Source organism: Acipenser ruthenus, chromosome 10, assembly GCF_902713425.1.
Source record: "Acipenser ruthenus chromosome 10, fAciRut3.2 maternal haplotype, whole genome shotgun sequence".
NCBI lineage: Eukaryota > Metazoa > Chordata > Actinopteri > Acipenseriformes > Acipenseridae > Acipenser > Acipenser ruthenus.
The window spans coordinates 36,126,555-36,146,019 of NC_081198.1; the positions used below are offsets into that span (position 1 = coordinate 36,126,555).

At 40.4% G+C, this 19,465-nt stretch overlaps 1 protein-coding gene across 1 annotated transcript in view; it reads left to right on the top strand.

Moving 5' to 3' along the window:
• si:dkeyp-118h9.7 (sacsin) overlaps positions 1-18,996 on the top strand; it is a 31,279-nt gene extending 12,283 nt beyond the window's left edge. Inside the window, exons 5-8 of the mRNA XM_059032122.1 lie at positions 4,916-5,062; positions 5,703-7,152; positions 7,516-7,604; positions 7,916-18,996. Of these exons, the coding sequence (XP_058888105.1) occupies positions 4,916-5,062; positions 5,703-7,152; positions 7,516-7,604; positions 7,916-18,900 (12,671 nt within the window). The 3' untranslated portion in view covers positions 18,901-18,996. The remainder of the gene's footprint in view (positions 1-4,915; positions 5,063-5,702; positions 7,153-7,515; positions 7,605-7,915) is intronic.
• The last annotated feature ends 469 nt before the right edge of the window (positions 18,997-19,465 follow it).

Consider the following 19,465-nt stretch of genomic DNA (forward strand, 5'->3'; position numbering starts at 1 on the left):
CGCGGAATGTGCACTGAACTATTTTATAAATTATGTGTACAGGTTATTATTATTTTTTTAAACATCAAATATAGAGATAAATGCACTGACATCATCAAAACCAACGTCAAAGTTATTCAAGCACTTTACAATAGCTTGTGAAACGGTGTTGTAATTAACAGCCTGTAGGTAAAGTGTATCTGCAGGGACAGCTTTCAGTTCTAGTGTGTCAGTTGCATGCATGTTCACCATTTAGGTCTTGCAAAACAAATACATTATGTAACCCATACTGATCTTGGGCATCAGTCGACTCGTCAGTGACCACTGACAAGCAACCAGACTGTTTCCAATTCCATACTCTCCTGCCTGTGATACTCAGTTATGTAAGTATTCACGTCTCAGCTGGGCTGATCAAGGAATCACTCCACCATTTGCTACACTCTGTCTGAAGAATTTACGTAACTTTTGGTTGTCCAATTTTTCAAAAGGGATATTTGCGCAAACAAACGCCTCTGTTATGTCAAAATTTAATATGTTTCATCCTTCATGGTTTTCAGTGGACTTTTGGAACATGGAAGTCACTGTTTTTTGTTTCTTTGCAAGTCAAGCAGTCGCAGTACTGCTCTGGATTTCTGCCTTTCTCTTTCGGTGAATACTAAAATCTAAATGCCTGTCAACAGCCAATTCTCAGTAGTGATCTACACAGTAATGTTGGAGGACATACAGAAAAAAACCCAGAAAAGAATCATGAAGGAGCTTACAGTAATACACAATTTAGCAATTTAAACTTATTCAACATGGTACTGAACAATATTGTGATCCACTTATGTAGAATAACCAACATTCTGGTAAGTGGTGTTGAAAGATATTGTACTCCAAATATGCAGTTTGATAAAAAAAAAATAATAGTATGTCAAATGCAAATTAAATCATTTAGGACCTTAGTTTTTTTAAGACAAAATCACACTTTGGTTATGACACAAAACGCCACATAGACACGCAGTAAATAGATATATGTACTTATTGCAGCATGGTAGACTTTTGTGGTACTTGGAGTTACACAGGGCTCCGGAAGCCTTACAATGCGCAAACACGAGACATTCAGTCATTAGCCAAAGCCACTTGGCTATTCTTGAGATTTACCAGTAAATGTCCGAAGTAAAGTGTTATCATGCTTATTTCAGACACTTACTGTTTTGCTTGGTAATTGTCGGCTTTTATCGTAATGTATGTATACATTAATTTCACATCTGTTGGTGCTTGTGTTATTTATTAATGTAAATCCTGAATAAAATATTAATCATATATATAAACAAGAAGTTTTTTATTTAAAATAAATCAATTCAATTAATTGTTGTACTAAGACACATATCATCAGATGCTAAAGGGATGCAGTGCTAGTGAAACTTTTTTAAGTTTTAAAGAAAAATGTGCCACCTGGAGTTCTTCAGGGGAATTTTCCACAATCTGTTTGAATGGGATCTCTATGAATGTGTCTGCTTAGATGAGATATGCTTTATGTGTCATAGTGGCTGAGTGAAACAGGTGCAGGAGTGATGCAGTGCATTAAAGAAGCAGACAGAGATAATTGTAATACAGTCTGGAAATGTTTTTATTTTATTTTCCAGGTCTGACGACCAAACAATAATCCCCCGGCAACACACACCAGTGTGTATTGCACGGGGTAAATAACAGGGTAAAGACAGTCCCAAAGAATAAACAATATTACCCCCACGATAATACAGACACGGTCACCAGTCCTGGGTGTGTGCAGTAGTGCTCGTGGTGGGTGATACAAGTTTATATTTGTTACAATGGTGAAGTGCTGTCCGGTTTAGTGCTGGCCCTTGGCGACAGCTCCAGATCTGTGTTAGCCGTCTAGTAATGCACAAGACAAACAAACAAAATACTCGCGGGTCTCTCACAGTCCTTCTCAGTTTATTTAGACAAACCAATGCAAAGGAACAGATTACGATTCTCTGTCCCGTTTTATGCTGTCACACATGACCCCTTGGTAAACGAGTGCAACCACCTCTCCAATCTGCGGCTTCCACGTCTTTTCCCTTCTGGGTCAATTTGTTATTGCAACAGAGTCTCGCCCCCTTCCTAGCTGGCCAACTTCCCTTGAACCCTGGGAAAGAACTGTCAGGCCAGCTGCTTAGTGCCCTCACGGGTCAGGAGGGAGATTTACAACAAAGAATCATTGTATTTCTGTCACAGTCTCCCAGACAGGAAGATTTAGGGCAGCAGTGTGGAGTAGTGGTTAGGACTCTTGACCGGAAGGTCGTGGGTTCAATCCCCGGTGGGGACACTGCTGCTGTACCCTTGAGCAAGGTACTTTACCTAGATTGCTCCAGTAAAAACCCAACTGTACAAATGGGTAATTGTATGTAAATAATGTGATATCTTGTAACAATTGTAAGTCGTCCTGGATAAGGGCGTCAGCTAAGAAATAAATAATAATAATTTATGTAAAAAATTTATGTAAAAAGGAAGATTTATGTAAATGTATTATTAGCCTTTATTTTCTTTGAAATACATTACGTTTTAAACTTATTGGTGTATTCAAATTGTATCTGTGAGTTAAAGCTATGGCCAAATGTTTTGCATCACCTAGAATTTTAGGATTGAGACATAATTAAAAAAAGAAAAACTTTATCAACATAATTTAGATTTTTTATTTAACATAATGCAATCAAAGAAACTACAAAATGATATCGCAAAAGTCTACCGGAAGCCATAATAGTAGTACAGTATTTCATGTTAGATTCAGAAATGTCACATTTTTCAATTTTTTTCAGTTTTTTTGTTATATGGAAAACTACAAAGCGGTATGTAATTCAATATGTTCACGTAATATTATTCAGTAGGTTTCATTCAACTTTTTCAAAACAAAATGAGTTAATTGTATAGGGTGATGTAAAACTTTTAGCCATAGCTGTAGAAGAAAGCATGTGTGACAGTAACCCCATTTTGCAGTAACCCAAGTGCTAGCTCAGGGTTTTTGAACCCTTATGAATTAATGCTATAGAAACAACATGGATGAACATACGGACAAGGCTGAAATCAGAACTACATCTTAACCCATAGTGTTGTACTAAAAAGTTCTGTACTAACAAGCAGTTGAAATGTATCATTCAAAAATGGCATGACTGAGGACTGCCTTAAAATTGTACTTGCATGTAATCAGGCAGAGATGCAGATAGAATCAGTTCTGAGGAGCAACAGGTTGTTCCACAAACTTTCCATCACTTCATAATTACTTTTATCTCCCATAATTACTCTTTAATTTTTTTTATCTCCCATATCTAGATGTAACATATAATCGTTTTTTGATTAACTATTTTAGTAGTAAAGCTGTTCCAAACCTTATTAGTGTGAGTGTGAGTAAGAGTGTGAGTGTGATTGAGTGAGTGAGAGTGTGAGTGAGGGTGAGTGTGAGTGAGTGAGAGTAAGAGTGTGAGTGAGTGTGATTGAGGGTGCGAGTGTGAGTGAGTGTGATTGAGGATGTGAGGGTGAGTGAGAGTGTGAGTGAGGGTGAGTGTGAGTGAGTGAGAGTAAGTGTGAGTGTGAGTGAGGGTGAGAGTGAGGGTGTGAGTGAGGGTGAGTGTGAGTGAGTGAGAGGTGAGTGTGATTGAGGGTGTGAGTGAGGGTGTGAGAGTGCGTGAGGGTGAGTGTGAGTGAGTGAGAGTAAGAGTGTGAGTGTGATTGAGGGTGTGAGTGAGAGTGAGGGTGAGTGAGTGAGAGTAAGAGTGTGAGTGAGAGGGAGAGTGAGTGAGTGAGAGTGAGTGAGAGTAAGAGTGAGGGTGTGAGTGAGTGTGAGTGAGTGAGAGGTGAGTGTGATTGAGGGTGTGAGTGAGGGTGTGAGAGTGCGTGAGGGTGAGTGTGAGTGAGTGAGAGTAAGAGTGTGAGTGTGAGTGTGATTGAGGGTGTGAGTGAGAGTGAGGGTGTGAGTGAGGGTGAGTGAGTGAGAGTAAGAGTGTGAGTGAGAGGGAGAGTGAGTGAGAGTGAGTGAGAGTAAGAGAGGGTGTGAGTGAGTGTGAGTGAGTGAGAGTAAGGGTGTGAGTGTGATTGAGGGTGTGAATGAGAGTGAGGGTGTGAGAGAGTGTGAGTGAGTGTGAGTGAGTGATGGTGTGCGTGTGAGTGAGGGTGTGAGTGAGATTGTGAGTGAGAGTGGGTGGGAGTGAAGGTGTGAGTGAGAGTGAGTGTGAGTGAGGGTGTGAGTGTGAGTGAGGGTGTGAGTGAGAGGTAGTGAGGGTGTGAGTGAGAGTGTGAGAGAGAGTGTGAGTGAGTGAGGGTGAGTGATGGTGTGCGTGTGAGTGAGGGTGTGAGAGTGGGTGGGAGTGAAGGTGTGAGAGTGAGTGTGAGTGAGGGTGTGAGTGTGAGTGAGGGTGTGAGTGAGAGGTAGTGAGGGTGTGAGTGAGAGTGTGAGAGAGAGTGTGAGAAAGTGAGGATGAGTGTGAGTGAGAGTGTGATTGAGTGTGAGTGATGGTGTGCGTGTGAGTGAGGGTGTGAGGGAGTGAGGGTGTGAGTGAGAGTGTGAGAGAGTGAGAGTTAGGGTGTGAGTGAGAGTGTGAGAGAGTGAGAGTGTGAGTGAGAGTGAGAGAGTGTGAGTGATGGTGTGAGTGAGAGTGAGAGTTAGGGTGTGAGTGAGAGTGTGAGTGAGGATGTGAGTGAGAGTGGTGGGGTGGGGTAGTCTTTTACTGTATTATTCATTATTATTATTAGACAAAAAGGCATAGGTATTATTTTTAGTTTTATTTCATAAACTTTTAACAATTTTTTTTCATATTTGTTTTTCAATAAAATAAAAAACTTGATCTGCCTTCTAATCTTAACCCTTTTATTTTAAAAAACAAGGGCATTTACTGTATTCCATATCATCTCTAATCAGCTCTGGATCTCCATGACGTGTGATGTTCCTTTTTATTTTCAGGTCCTGCCCTTTATGCCTATAATAACGCTGTCTTCTCCTCTGAAGACTGGGGAGGGATACAGAGCACTGGCAGAAGTATCAAACGCAAAGACCCAAACAAGGTTGGCAGGTTTGGAATTGGATTCAACTCTGTTTATCACATTACAGGTAATAATAAAAACAACTCTCTATGATTATCACTCTTGTCTTAGTCTAGTTGGGACCTATGAAGGAACTGTAAATTAGTTCACCAGCACAGGAAGGCTAGGGGTAGGGGTACATGTCCATTTAAAAAAGGGGGAGTACATCATTTAAATTTAGCATTAAAAGCAAACAACATATTTTTAATGGCATTACCAAAAAGTTAGACAAACAAATGCATTGCACAGGTAAGCAAGAGATAGGGTGTGTAATATATTTAAAAATGTTTACAAGAAGACAAGACTCACCTGTTTTAAGTTTGAATGAACTGGTTCAAAGTTTTGTGCATCTCTTGTTCAAGTTATGTTTAACAAGCTTTAAACCGCATCCTGAATACAATATTCGAATCTTCCCTGGTGTCACATATGAAAAGTATACAGCCCCAGTTATTTTGATGGCAAGTATTTGTAATAGTTTAATCTGAAATCTTATTTATGTGTTAGAAAAGGTGTTTCTTCCTGATGTCACTCGAAACAGCGGATTATTTACTTTTAGCTGATACCTTACACAATAAAGTCAAAATATCATCTTTATGATTTTCTTCCTGCTTCCTTATCTGCTGCAGGTGAATTCCAAATATTTATTATCCCCTTCCCTTGCTTTCTAGATCTGCCCAGTATATTCAGCGGCAAACACCTGGGAATGCTGGATCCTCAGGAGAAACTGTTTGGTGAAAGGGAAGGAGGCTATATGTGGTCCCTTGATGATGCTGAAGACAGAGACCAGCTGATGAACTTTCACGATCAGTTCCTTCCATTCAGATCCCTCTTGGGAGAAGTCAGTATTGTGACATGGGAAGAAGCCATCACTGCAAAGCAGGACTTTCCTGGGACACTATTTCGATTCCCACTGAGGAACGAGCCCTCTGCCGTTTCAGATAAACTATATGACACTGATAAAATTGTGAAACTTTTTGACAGTTTCAGCGTTGATGCCGACATGAGTCTCCTTTTCTTGAGAAATGTATCTTCAATTTCCCTAAAGCACATAGACTCACAGGGCAATGTGAGTCTCCTACTCAGAGTAACCGCAACACACCCCATTGTAGACCTCACTTCTTCAAAACTCCTTTCATCAGAGAATGACAGTCATTTTCTTTCAAAGACAGAAGGAGCAACGTGTCTGAAGGTTGTTTCAGTGCACTGCTCAAGTAAAGGGGAGGAAAGTCATCGGTGGCTCGTAACAAGCTCTTGTATAAAAAAGGGACAGGTGCCGGAGCTTGATGTCTTTGCTGAAAAGCTGAGCTTTTATCCCCAGGTCGGCCTTGCATTCCCCTTAGACCAGGAGGAAACCTTGGTTGATGGCCGTTTGAGCTGTTTTCTGCCTCTTCCTAATAATGAGCCCAACCGGACAGGGTTCCCAGTGCATGTGAATGCCTGCTTTGGACTTACGGACAACAGGCGGAACATCAAGTGGCTGGAAGAAGATCAGAGGCATGACGAAGCAGCCAAGTGGAACGAACTGCTTGTACAGGAGTTCCTTCCCCTTGCATACCTCCAGATCATCCTGGATGCCATCAGCCTTTCAAGAAACTCTGTGCTGCCGGCTTCCACCCCGTATCAGCTGTGGCCTGACCTTCATCAGATGAAACACAAGGAACGCTGGCAGACCATTGCAACCAAAATGTTTGAACAACTCCTAAAACTGGAAGTCCTTTTTCTTGCAGATGAAACCAAATGCGTGAAACCAGCAGATGCCATCTTTTTGCCCCCAGACATCGAGGATCCACGCTTGCGGGAAACCATTAAGGATTTCTTGATAACGGAGGGAGAGTTTCTAGCCGAAGTTCCTCCTCATGTGTTTAATGCAATCCAGGCTACTTTTGAAAGCCCTGAATCATTGCAGGTTGTTACTCCAGGTTTTGTTCGGAAGGTCCTCCACCAAAGCAGTCTGACAAACCTAACGAAGGATGACAAGTTGTTTCTTCTGGAATATGTGATAAGCGATGGAAGGTACCATGAACTGAAAGGCCTTCAACTCCTCCCTCTCAGTGATGGATCATTCACTTTTTTTGAAGAAGATGCCTGGGCTTTAATTGAAAATGAGAAATTTCCACGGTAGGTAGTTTTCAATATTAACTCATTACACTGACAAAGGCATTACCCAGAGTGCTTTTCTACTTAACAGTTTGCCTTGTCAGTTGACATTTCAGGAACCAATAAACCAATTTATTTGACTTGAAGTGTGGCATTGTTGAATAATTTTCTTTTTAAAAACTAAAATAATTTGAGAACATTATGGGATAGATTCTTACAGCGCTCTATTCTAAATATAAAAATTGGTTGCAGTGGTTATATTCTAGCCTTGGCTTATATTCTGCCATGGTGCACAATAGAGTTCTTAGTATACGCTCCAAAAACAGCAACAATAACTATAACTATAATCATGGCTTTTAAACAAGTTTCTTTTTTTTCTTGCAGTGTGTTGCTCCCAGGCTTAGACCATGTATTTGTTCAGAGGGATCTGAGTACAAACCTTCTACACCACCTGAAGAAGTTGGCTGATAACGGTAAATATACTGTTTGGCTGTTTGATAAAAAGGTATATCATGAGAAAACAGTTTAGGTTAGATGCCAGGGTGTCAAACTACCTTACACGATTAACAGATACCATAATATAAATAGTGCGTTGTTACAGAAAATCTTTTCTTTACTCGACAATATGATTTATTTAACTAGATTAAATGAAACCTTTCTGTACTGTTGTTGGCTTCTTAAACAACATTGTAAATTGAATTTATTTAACGTAACTGTAACGTCTAGTCTGTGAAAAATAACTATTTTAACAATATATTTTTCATCTTCTTTTTTGTTTATTTAGAAATGTTTAAGAAAATCTTCAATTTGAATAAAGTGTTGGTGGCTAAATTGATTGGGTATGCTTTACCACAACAATGGAGGCAATGCTCTGGTCATGTGACATGGGATATAGGAAATACTCAACACCCTCCTGCAGAGTGGATCACTAAGTTCTGGAAATTTCTCAACTCACATTTTGAAATGCTTAATGACTTCAAAGGAATGCCTCTGATTCCTCTTAGTCCTCTTCAGGATAGTGAACATTCCGCCATGCTGGCAAGGCTAATGGAAAACCCAACAGTCGTTTTCCAAAACGACAACCAGAGCAGTTTATCAGATGAAATTGCACACTTTATCAGAAGGGCTGGAGGTACTGTGATACAAAGTAGGGATACATGCCTGAAGCACCCAGATCTGGAAAAATATATACTGACACCGTCACCAAGAAATGTTCTGCAGCTGTTGCTAAATTTGGACGGTAATCAGGTGATTTGTGGGACCAGTTCTTCATCAATGCAAGAAAAAGAAGAACTCAAGAATTGCCTTTGTACCATGGTGTCTTTCTCACAGAAAGAGAAGCGTCTCTTATTAACGCTGCCTATCTTCCAACAGATGCCTTCCCGGAAATGTAGAAATGGAGAGCTCATTGCGGCTGGATCACACCAGGCCGTAATTCAGAATGACTTCCCTGTAATTCCAGGGGATCTGCCCTTGCCGGAGGTTATAATAAAATGTGCTAATGAAGTGGACCAAAGGCTTCTGAGCATGATGAATGTCAGAATGCTGACAGTGGCCATGGCAGCAGTAATGCTGGTTGATGGAATTGAAAAGGGTCTGTATGGGCAAAATGAGATGGAGAAAATAATGAGTTGGATTTTAGAGAATGGAAGCATCCTCTTTGCCCAGGAGAAAGACTTGTATAAAAAATGCTTCTCTTTGTGTTTTATTGTCACTGAACGTGGCACTGCAGTGCAAGCTTCAAGCCTTTTTGATCCAAGCAATGAAACTTTTCAAGACCTTTTCAACTCAGAATTCTTTCCCCCTGCAGTATATGCTACAAAAGAGACTATTTTGCAAAGCTTGCGTCACCTGGGGTTAAAGTGTAAGGAAGAAAGCATCACCCCTAAAGATGTCTTAAATGTTGCCCGGGAAATAAATCGTTTGCATGTCAGTTCCAGAGACAAGGCTTACCAAAAGGCAGAAGCCTTGATAAAAGTTTGCAACCAGACAGATGTGCTCTCAAAATGTTCAGCAGAAGAAATCAGACAGCTTTGCTGTCTAGAGTGGGTTCCTTGCAGTAGTCTAGCCACAATGATTGAAAATCAGGAAACAACATGTTTCTATAAGCCTGAAGACCTGAGGCATTCAAAGTTTTTTAGAATTGTTGGGCTTGTTATGCCACTTACTGACAAACTAAATGTGAAAGCAAGTACACATCTAGGTCTTTTGAGTTTACCTCCAGCTGAAAAAGTAATGGGAAATCTTTCTGTACTTAACAAAGTAGTGCATGAAATGACTGAACCAGATGCAGATGTAGATTTTAAAGATCAGATACATTGTATCTATATACATATGCTCAATAATCTTCCTCAGTTCAAGAGCCTTTTGCAGGACACTGCTGTTCCATGGGTCTGGATTGGTGATCAGTTTTCCTCTCCACAGAGGGTCATTTTGTCCTATCCTGCTGAATTAGATCTGGGCTGCTACATAACAAAGGTGCCCCAAGAATTCTCGAGATACAAAAAGCTGCTAAGTGAGTGTGGAGTGAAAAAATCCATCTCTGAAAGAGAAGTTATTGAAATACTTTATCACATGAAAGACAGAATTGACCAAAGGATTACCCATTCTGGTTCTCCAGCTGAACTGAAGGTGATACTTTCTGTTCTTAACTGGATGCGGAAAGTGAAAAAACCCTCTGTAGAGGACCTTCCAGTACCAGTAAGAAAAGGAAAGCAAGGTGAATTCTCATTGAAGCCTTTATCTATGACTGTGTTTTGTGATATAGCCAAGGAAGGTTTGGAAGATCTCGATGAGGATGATGAAGAATATTACATCATTCATGAGGAAATACCAAGAGTGACTGCAGAATGGCTGCGTGTTCCTTTCCTTAGCACGCGGATACTAAATCCGGAGTTCATCGGAATAGAGCAGTGTGGACAAACGGAGCCGATCACTTTAAGGATAAAAAATATTCTTAAGGAATATGATGAGGAGTGTGACCTTTTCAAAGAGCTGATCCAAAATGCTGAGGATGCTCGAGCAACAACCTGTAGCTTCATGATGGACTGTAGACCAAACAAAGACTCATTTAATAGCCTGATAGACCCAGGAATGTCCTCATGTCACGGCCCTTGTCTTTGGTCATTTAACAATGAGGTGTTCACAGACGAAGACTTTAAGAACATTACAAAAGTCGGAGCTGCCTCCAAAGAAAACAAGGTTGAGAAAATTGGCAAGTTTGGCTTGGGGTTTAATGCAGTCTATCGTGTCACAGATATTCCTACTATCCTTAGTGGAAAGAACTTGCTTATTTTTGATCCAAATGTCACTCACTTGAAGAAACACATCCTCAGCAGCTCTAATCCTGGAATCAAACTTGACTTGTGTAAGGAAAGGCTTCTCCGTAGGTTTCCTGGACAGTTCAAACCCTATCATGGAATATATGGATGCAATTTGGAAATGGACAGCCAACAGAAATTCTACTTTCAGGGAACTCTTATTAAGTTACCTTTCAGGACATTACCAGAAGCCCAAGAATCAAAGATCAGCAGCACAGTCTATGATCAACACCATGTCCTTAACTTAATGAACCGTTTTATTAAGAGTTCACCGATTATTCTCCTCTTTCTAAAGAACCTCAGCAATGTGTCCTTCAAAAACCTACCAGAAAATGCATCCTCTCCACCACACAATGAGCATTTAGAATCTGTACTTACAATAACTAGAAAAGTGGTCAACAGCATTCCGATACCTGATCATATTCCAATAAAACAAATGCAGGAGTCTTCACAGGAAAGGTTAACAAAAATAAATGCAAAGTGCAGAGAGCTTATTGATTGTAATGCAGTAAACATTATTGAAGTAGCTAAAGGGATGAAAGGGAATGAACCCAGTGCCAAATACTGGCTGGTATATTCATGCTTTGGCATGAAAAATGCCTTGAAAATGGCATGTGTAAAAGAAAATTGGCAAACATTTTCCCTGCCTGTTGGAAGCGTTGCTATACCCCTAGAAAAAGACCAGGCTTCAGGACACTGGGTTCCTGACAAACATACCTTTGTCGGACAAGTGTTTTGTTTTCTTCCTCTTTCAATTTTGTCTGGTCTTCCTGTGCATGTCAATGGATCTTTTTCCGTGACATCAAACAGGAAAAGCCTCTGGGACACTGGAGTGAAGAATGAATGGAACCAGGCACTAATCGGAGATGCTGTCACTTCTGCTTACATTGCAGCTCTGGTAGTATTAAAAGAAATGTCTCAAGAAGAGAAACTTAAGAATTATGACTACCACACATTTTGGCCAAACACCAGAGAAGCCAACAGATTCTTTCACTCTCTGGTTGCAGCTTTCTACTCTACAGTTGTTAATGGATTATTTGGCTTTCCCGTTGAATTGTTCAGTGATGGGAAAGACTGGTGCTCATTAGAGAATGCCCGCTTTTTGGATCCACAAATAGAGAGAAACAAGCAGGTAGGACAAATTGCTGTTAAAGTATTTTCAGACAAGCTCAAGAAACCATGCCTAGCTATTCCTCTGCCACAGTGGGTTAGAGAAAGCCTTGAGTCAACTGGATGGGACAGTGTCATTCGTGAAAAAACATTTGGCTGGCATGATTTTTACAGAGAAATAGTGTTTGTTAACCTTCGTTCCATGGATAGCAAGTACAGAAATACTCTGATACTGTTTGCGATCGATATGAATGATCCAGAAGTAGATGCTCTACTGAAGAAGCACCCTTGCATTCCAACACTGGGAGGTAAACAGCTTCAGTTTATAGAGAAACTTGTGAAACCTGGAGGGAAAGTTGCTTGTCTGTTTGAAAAAACAGAAGGACGTTTGCTTGAAGGAACAGCTCAGGATTTCTGTTCTCCACAACACATATCCAGATTATTAGCACTTGGGATGCTGGACAGTTGTCTTCCCTGGAATGACTTAATAGAAAGGGCAAAGATCATTGAAAACACTTGGAAGCAGGACAAAGACAAGGCATACAAACAAGTTTGCTGCATACTGGATCTGGCAAAAGATTTCTTGAATGACACTCCAGGTAGATTTTTCATTGGCTGGCCTTCTTTAGGAAATATAGCTTTCATTCCTTCTCTACTTCCTTACAGGGATGTACATGGGAAGGTTGTAGAACCTGTCACGTTAAAAAAGCCCAATGAAGTGTACAATTATGAGTCCATGATGCTGGTGAACATGACACAGCATATCATTGATCAAGAGAAACTGTATCCAAAACACTTCTATCCGCCTGATAACGTTCTAAACAACCTGGGTGTCCTTCACAGACCATCATGTAAAACAGTGATTCATCAGCTCAAGACAACACAGCAATTTTCTGATGTATTGGATGGATCTCTCCTGTCTGAAATAGCAAGTGTATGCTATAAGTATTTGGATAGATTGTTAAAAAAGGGCACAAACTCAAAACATTTCTCTGTGGAATCATCTAAATTTCCCTTTATCTTAATAGGTCAGGACTTTGTTAATGTGAATGCAGTGGCAAAACACATTTCCATTGATGCATCCCCATATCTTCATGAACTCCCCAAGCCCTACGCCACATTAAAAAATCTCTGGAAGTGTGTTGGAGTTAAATCTGTCTTTACTTCTCAAGATTACTTATCTGTGTTGAGAAAACTGGCAGCAAAGTACAATGGGTGTAGCCTTTCTGCTTCAGATCTTGCTGTCTGTCTCAGAATAGTTTCAACTGGACTAAATGAAATCCAGGACAGCCCCTTTGAAGATTATCTCTTGCCTGACCAAAATGGTGTTTTATATCCTTCTACACAGCTCTTCTACAACGACACTCCATGGCTTCCTGTGGCAGAGGGCATAACTTTATGCCATGATCACATTTCACGTTCCACTGCAGTCTGTCTACGTATTCAAACAACAAAGCATCACACACTGCAAAACCAACTGGTCAGCACCTTTCCTTTCTATCCAATGGCATTTGGGCAAAGGGAAAAACTGACAGTGCGGCTGAAGAACATAATTGCAGCCTATCCTTCTAAGAAAGATATCTTGAAAGAGCTTTTGCAAAATGCTGACGATGCAGAAGCTACAGAGATTCACTTTGTTTGGGACCCCAGGAATCACAACACATTAAAAACATTTGGTGAAAAATGGAATCCCTTGCAGGGACCTGCACTGTGTGTTTACAATAACAAGATATTTACTGAAACAGATCTGGAAGGTATTCAGCACCTTGGGGAAGGAGGAAAAAGTGACATACTGGGAAAAACTGGCAAATATGGACTTGGGTTTAACTCAGTTTACCATCTAACTGACTGTCCATCAATTCTAACAGGAGACAAGTGGCTGTGCATTTTTGACCCGCATCTCACTTACCTAGAAAAGGCAGATAATTCCCCAGGGGGCATGTTTTCGATGGAATGTGACTTTAAAGCAGCATTTGAGGATATCTACACAACTTTCATGCCATCTGCATTTGACCTCAATCAGGGTACCATGTTTAGGCTGCCAGTTAGGACAGAAGAAATGGCTTCGACATCAGAAATTTCCCAGAAAGCTGTAACCTCTAGTGATATCCAGCAGCTGTTGGATGCACTAAAGGAAGACCCTGAAGGTTTGATTCTCTTTTTGCGCCATGTTAAAAAAATTGAGTTTCATCTATTTGATTCAAGTACAAATGAACTGAAGAAACTTTTCACCACTGAGATAAAGCTGGCAGAAGAAAGCAGCGGGAAGAAAACTTCTTTCCAAAACCATGTGAAGAACTCTTTGGTTTCAGGTCGTTCAATGGCAGCTATCGAGCCATGCCAGGTTATTTATGAAATGGAAATCTCAACTCCTATAAGAAAACCCACTCGGTGGATTATAGCAGAGCAGTTTGGCACGTCACTGAAAACCACTGGTTATGATTCAAAGGTACCGCAAGGGGCTGTTGCAGCATGTGTGAGTGCTTTAGTCCAAAATAGCAAAGCTTTCTGTTCTCTACCTTTACCAGTTGAAACAGGCCTTCCAGTGCAGGTCAATGGAAATTTTGAAGTGGATCCTTCCCGAAGAGGACTCTGGAAAGAAGATGGCACAAGTCTGAAGACTGCGTGGAACGAATTCCTGAAACTCAACGTCATTGCACCCTTGTATGCTGATTTGTTGGACTACATTCGAATTAACCATCTTAAAGAACAAGCATTGTCATTAAATTCAATGATATTGAACCTTGAAAACTCTTACTTACGTTTTTTCCCTCATATTACAGAGTTACAAGTTGCACAGGAGTGGCATGGCATGATAAATGAACTTTACAAGTCCCTCAACAAAAGAGGGTTGTGTGTTATTCCAGTCTTTCACACAAGCCAGCACTGCCCAACTCAGACTATGGCACAATGCACGGTCAGCTGGTCTAGCATTTCTAAGAAAGAACAAATGAATGCACCTCACTTGGCCAGCCAAAGGCAAGAAGGACTTCTTTTAATTTTGGAGGGCATTGGAATGAATTTAGTCCCGACTTCAGAAAGTATGATCAAAATATTCGATAGTTTCAGGAGAGCAGAAGTCAAAGTGTATACACTCATTCCTCAGACAGTAAGAAACTACCTTAAGAGCAAGCCACTGAATGATCCATCACAATCAATCAATGGTTTGCCTCTTCCACTTAACCAGACATTAATCAAAAGCAAGTTTAGATGTAAAATGCTTTTGGATTACTGTCTGAGTGACATTGAAAAGAACAATTCCAGCTGTCTCAATGGTTTGCCTCTTCTACTCACTCAGGACAAGGTACTAAGAGTGTTTGAAACCTCCTCATCAAAATACCTTACAAAGTTTATGGATCTGTTTGAAGGGTCTGAAGAGCTTTTTGCAGACTACAGCACTTACCTCAGATACTTTCCTGTGCTTTGCAATGCCATGTTTCTGAAAGAATTAACCATTTCAGACTCTGCAGAGTACCTCAAAAGCAAACTGGAAGACCTTCTTCAGAATACTATTGTTGATCCTCAGTCTTCACTGCACATTCCAAGTGAGATTCTGTCAACCTGGCTGAAAAGACTGTGGGAATATTTTGAAGACCAAGTCGCATCCTGTGACAAAAAGAGTAAAAAAGAAAGCAGCCAATTAGATGAAATTAAGGTACTATTCTCAGATTCCCCTGTTGTACCTATAATATGTCCAAATAGTAACAACCAGCACTTGCTTGCAACAGTGAAGTCTTTACATACTATTGTTTGTCAAACGTCACATGAGGTAGCTGCAGTTCTTTATAAACTTGGATTTGCTACATTGGATGTGTTGTCTTTCCCCCTGCAACTGTTTCGTTGTCACCTTATGCCTGAGCTGCTGAGCATTGACAATGCAGATGCTGTTCTAGAACAGTTATGCAAGCGGGAAAAACAACAGTTTGATCAACTGGATGACTGTGACTTCAGAAGCCTTCAGCTATATTTGCATTCTGGAATAAAATCCTGTGCGAATACAAAGACCTACCTAATGAAATTCAAATCCTTGCCACTTTTCGAAACTGTGCAGGAGGGCCGCCAAAGGATTGATAGGCACAGCAGAGTTTATATCTTGAAAATAGAACAGCTGCTGAAATTCCCATCTCTCTACCACATTTGTGATGGCACTGCATTCCTCAAATATAATTCAACAAACGTTTTCTTGGCAGAAACAATGGAGATAACTGTTATAAATGATTTGGAGTTCTATGTACGTTTTGTCCTTCCTGCCTTAAACAGGCTTTCCGAAAAACAGACCCTGGATGCTGTCTGCATGTGTGTAGAAATACAGGAAGGATATTCAGACTACATACAGTTTAAAGATGAAATCATCTCCTGTCTCAGAAATGCAAAGTTTATTAAAGATGCCCGTGGGTCTCTTCAACCTGCTTCCTATTTCTGTGATGAAGAAGTACATCTTTATCAGCTCATGATTTCGAAGGAGAGGTTCATTCCAAGAGGATTTTGGGAAAACATTAGTTGCAAATCTCAAAAATTCAAAGACTTGCTCAAGGATATCGGACTGAAGCATAGAGTTTCGGATGAGGAATTTGTTGAATTTGCATACCAAATTGAAAAGGATGCAAAAGGGAGGGCTCCCTTGGAACAATTGATGGTCAAATCTGATGCGTTACTAGAAAGACTGCTGTCTAAGTCTCTAAAACAACTCAAAAAGTGTTTTCTAAATATAATTTCAACCATTAAGTTTGTCTATCCACAGAAAATAGACAAAATGTTATGCAGCTATCACCAACCTTTTGCAGAAGGTAGGAATTTTATTGCCATGAGGGGTTCACTGATCAAACAAAACCAAACCCACGAAACTTTAATTTGGACTGCTATGCCTATGCTGCCATTAGAAAACAGCAATACCCAGCAACTACAAGTATTACAGGCAGCTGGAGCTCTTTGCCTTCCACCTGCAGAATCTGTCACAGCTAACCTGAAAAATATCTGTCAAATACCATGCAAGACAAAAGAACTGTTATTGACTAGAGCAAAAGTGTTTCGTTGTTCCTATGGATACCTGCAGGAATTGTCTTTTGACGGCCAGTCATTAGTGGACCTTCCTGTTATTCTTGTTGAAGGAGATGCTGCTTTGGTAAAACCAAGCCGCACAGTTCAGTTTGTTAAAGATGATAGTGAGTTTCGGCCTTACTTATATAAACTACCTTCCAAGCTTGCTCTTTATGTGGAGTTCTTTCGGAAGCTCGGGGTTGCAGAGGAACCTAGTGCCTGGCACTACAGCAGCCTCCTGAAAGATATTTATCAGGATTCTGCTGACATGCAGACGCTACATGCGAATCAGATGAAAGCGGTGAAGCGAGCAGTGCAGCACCTTTTCCTTCTGTTGAAGGAGAATAGTGAGGAACGCAAACCTGAAAAACTGGAACCACTGTACTTACTGGCAATGGATGGCAGGCTGTATGAATCGTCCTCCTTGTATTTCAATGACGTTGCTTTACATGCTAATAGATGTACAGTTCCCTTAAAAGAAAAACTAACATTACTTGAAAACCTTAGCGAGTGTCACCTTGGGATTGATCCTTATGTGCACCAAGAACTGCTTCAGGTATTGCCAGTAGAGGTCCGTCCAAAAATGCTGTCTCAAGTGACAAAAGAAGACCTAATGGAATCCACACTGAGCATTTGTGAGTATGGGGACAACTGTAGGTTCAGAGGTCACTTCCATAGACTTCTTGCTTCATCTTATTTTCAAAATGGCCTTGTGTGTATTTTAAGGGGACAGTGCAGCGGTAAGATGTCAGAGAATGACACCATAACAGTGTGTAAAAATACCTTTGCAAAAATTCAGATCCTCTGCTGTGAGAGGCTTGAAACTGTGCTTTTTCTCAACTCTGAGCCTCTAACAGATACAGCTGCACAGAAGCAGGTGTACGTGAACAGAAACAGTGATGGCTGTGTGTTTTACCTGGAACACAAAGAAGATATGGACATTAAAGTAATGGCACATATAAACATGTGCTTGACGAAGGAAATAAATGCCCTATTGAATAATGGACTAAGCCAGAATTCACTCTTGATTTTTTCACAACTACTCTTCTGTGAGACTGAAGATGATGTAATGCGGTTGTTAGAAGAAAATGGCATACATGGTAGCAGAATGCAAGAGAAAAGCCATAGTGGTCTTCCTGAGCCTGGAAGCTTAATTCCTGATGAGTGGATTGACTCACTTGACATGGACTTCCTCAATAACTTTGAAGTGGGAGAGTATGTAGGCTACAAGGAGCCATCCCCCGAAGAGGAAGTTTACTGCTATGCAGTTGTTGTAGAGCATGTTAATACCACTGCGGCTACGGAAGGAGTCGTGTCCCAAAGATACAAAATACAGATCGGGCAAAATGACTTTTTGGAAGTAAGCTCCCTTGACCTTTATCAGTTTAAGCGGCCAGAGAGTTCTCCATCATTAAGTAAGAATACCTGCAGAGAGCTTGTTGTTTTGGACCACCCTGTTGGAGCTAGACCCAATCACAGTAGGACATCAGCAAAGTCCCTGGAGGAAATCAAAAAAGAAATCGATGAGCGCCTGAAGGAGATCTGGGGTCTCCCAGAGGATGAGAGGCGTAAAGCAATCAGACGTCTCTACCTAAAGTGGCATCCAGACAAAAACCTGGACAATACCAAACTGGCTGAAGAGGTTTACAAATATATACGGCAGAAGATTGTAGAGCTTGAGCAGGGCAGGAGTGGAAAAGGGGGCGGTTTTGGAAGCACGACAACAAACCAAGGACATTCCGGCGCACAAAGATATCAAGACACCAGAAGCTTTTTCAAGCAATGGGACAGAGAGGCATCACGACACCGAACAGGCAGGACCAGCTTTCACCAGCGTTATTCTTCACAGGAGTTTAACTTCTGGACTTTCCACAGTACGCAGGAAAACTCCCAGACAAACACTGCAGAAGCTCAGCGATGGGTCAGACAAGCCAAGTGTGACCTTGCAGCAGCTTCTAACGACAAGGGGCACAGTGCTACTGAATGGGTTCTCTTTAAGGTACACCAAGCTGTAGAAAAGGCTCTCATAGCTGCAGAGTACAAAACAAATGGACTTCAACCGAGCAATTGTGCCATTGGTGCACTTGCTCGCCAAATATCCCAATACAGTTTGAGCCTTTGTAACCTACCTAGCATAGTAAGCAGGATGAAGACATTGGGTGTTGATGGGAAAAAGACACAGTACCCAAATTATCATCCTCTACCACTCATACCAAGTGATTCTTACAGTGCTCAAAATGAACAGGAGGTGCTGGACTTGGCTAATGAAGTTTTAACAAAAATACAAAAATATATTTCTTAGTGAATGCTTTTTTTCTTCACCATATGATTATAAATATGTAAAAACAGTAAAATAAGTTACATAAATTCAAGTTGATTCATTAAGAATATTTCTAAAAACTGTGTAAGGAATCCATGTAATGTATCATGCACATAAACTGCCCTTTTAAAGCCATCGTTTTTAAAAAAAAGTCCTTACAGGTCTGAAAAAAGGGATGTATATATAAATTAATTCTGCTGAATTTACTGTAATTAACATCAAATACAATTTTAATAAATGTTAAATACTTCATTGCTTAAAAACTGCTACTTCTGTTTGCTGTCTATAATATCAATGTTAGCTAAGATACTGATTTTGACTGTTATTTTGTGTGGTTGCTGTGGGACTGACCAGCATATGTTTTTTGAACATCAACTGTTTAGCCTTTACAAATGCAAAATAAGGTCATTTTAGCAGAAAGTAGAAACATCTAGAAACCTTACGCTAATCAGTCCTTTTAGCATATACAGTAAATTAACAATGTGCCTTTAAAATGTGTTAATTAAAGACCTTGATAAATCTGCTCCATGTTCAGAATAACTTTAAC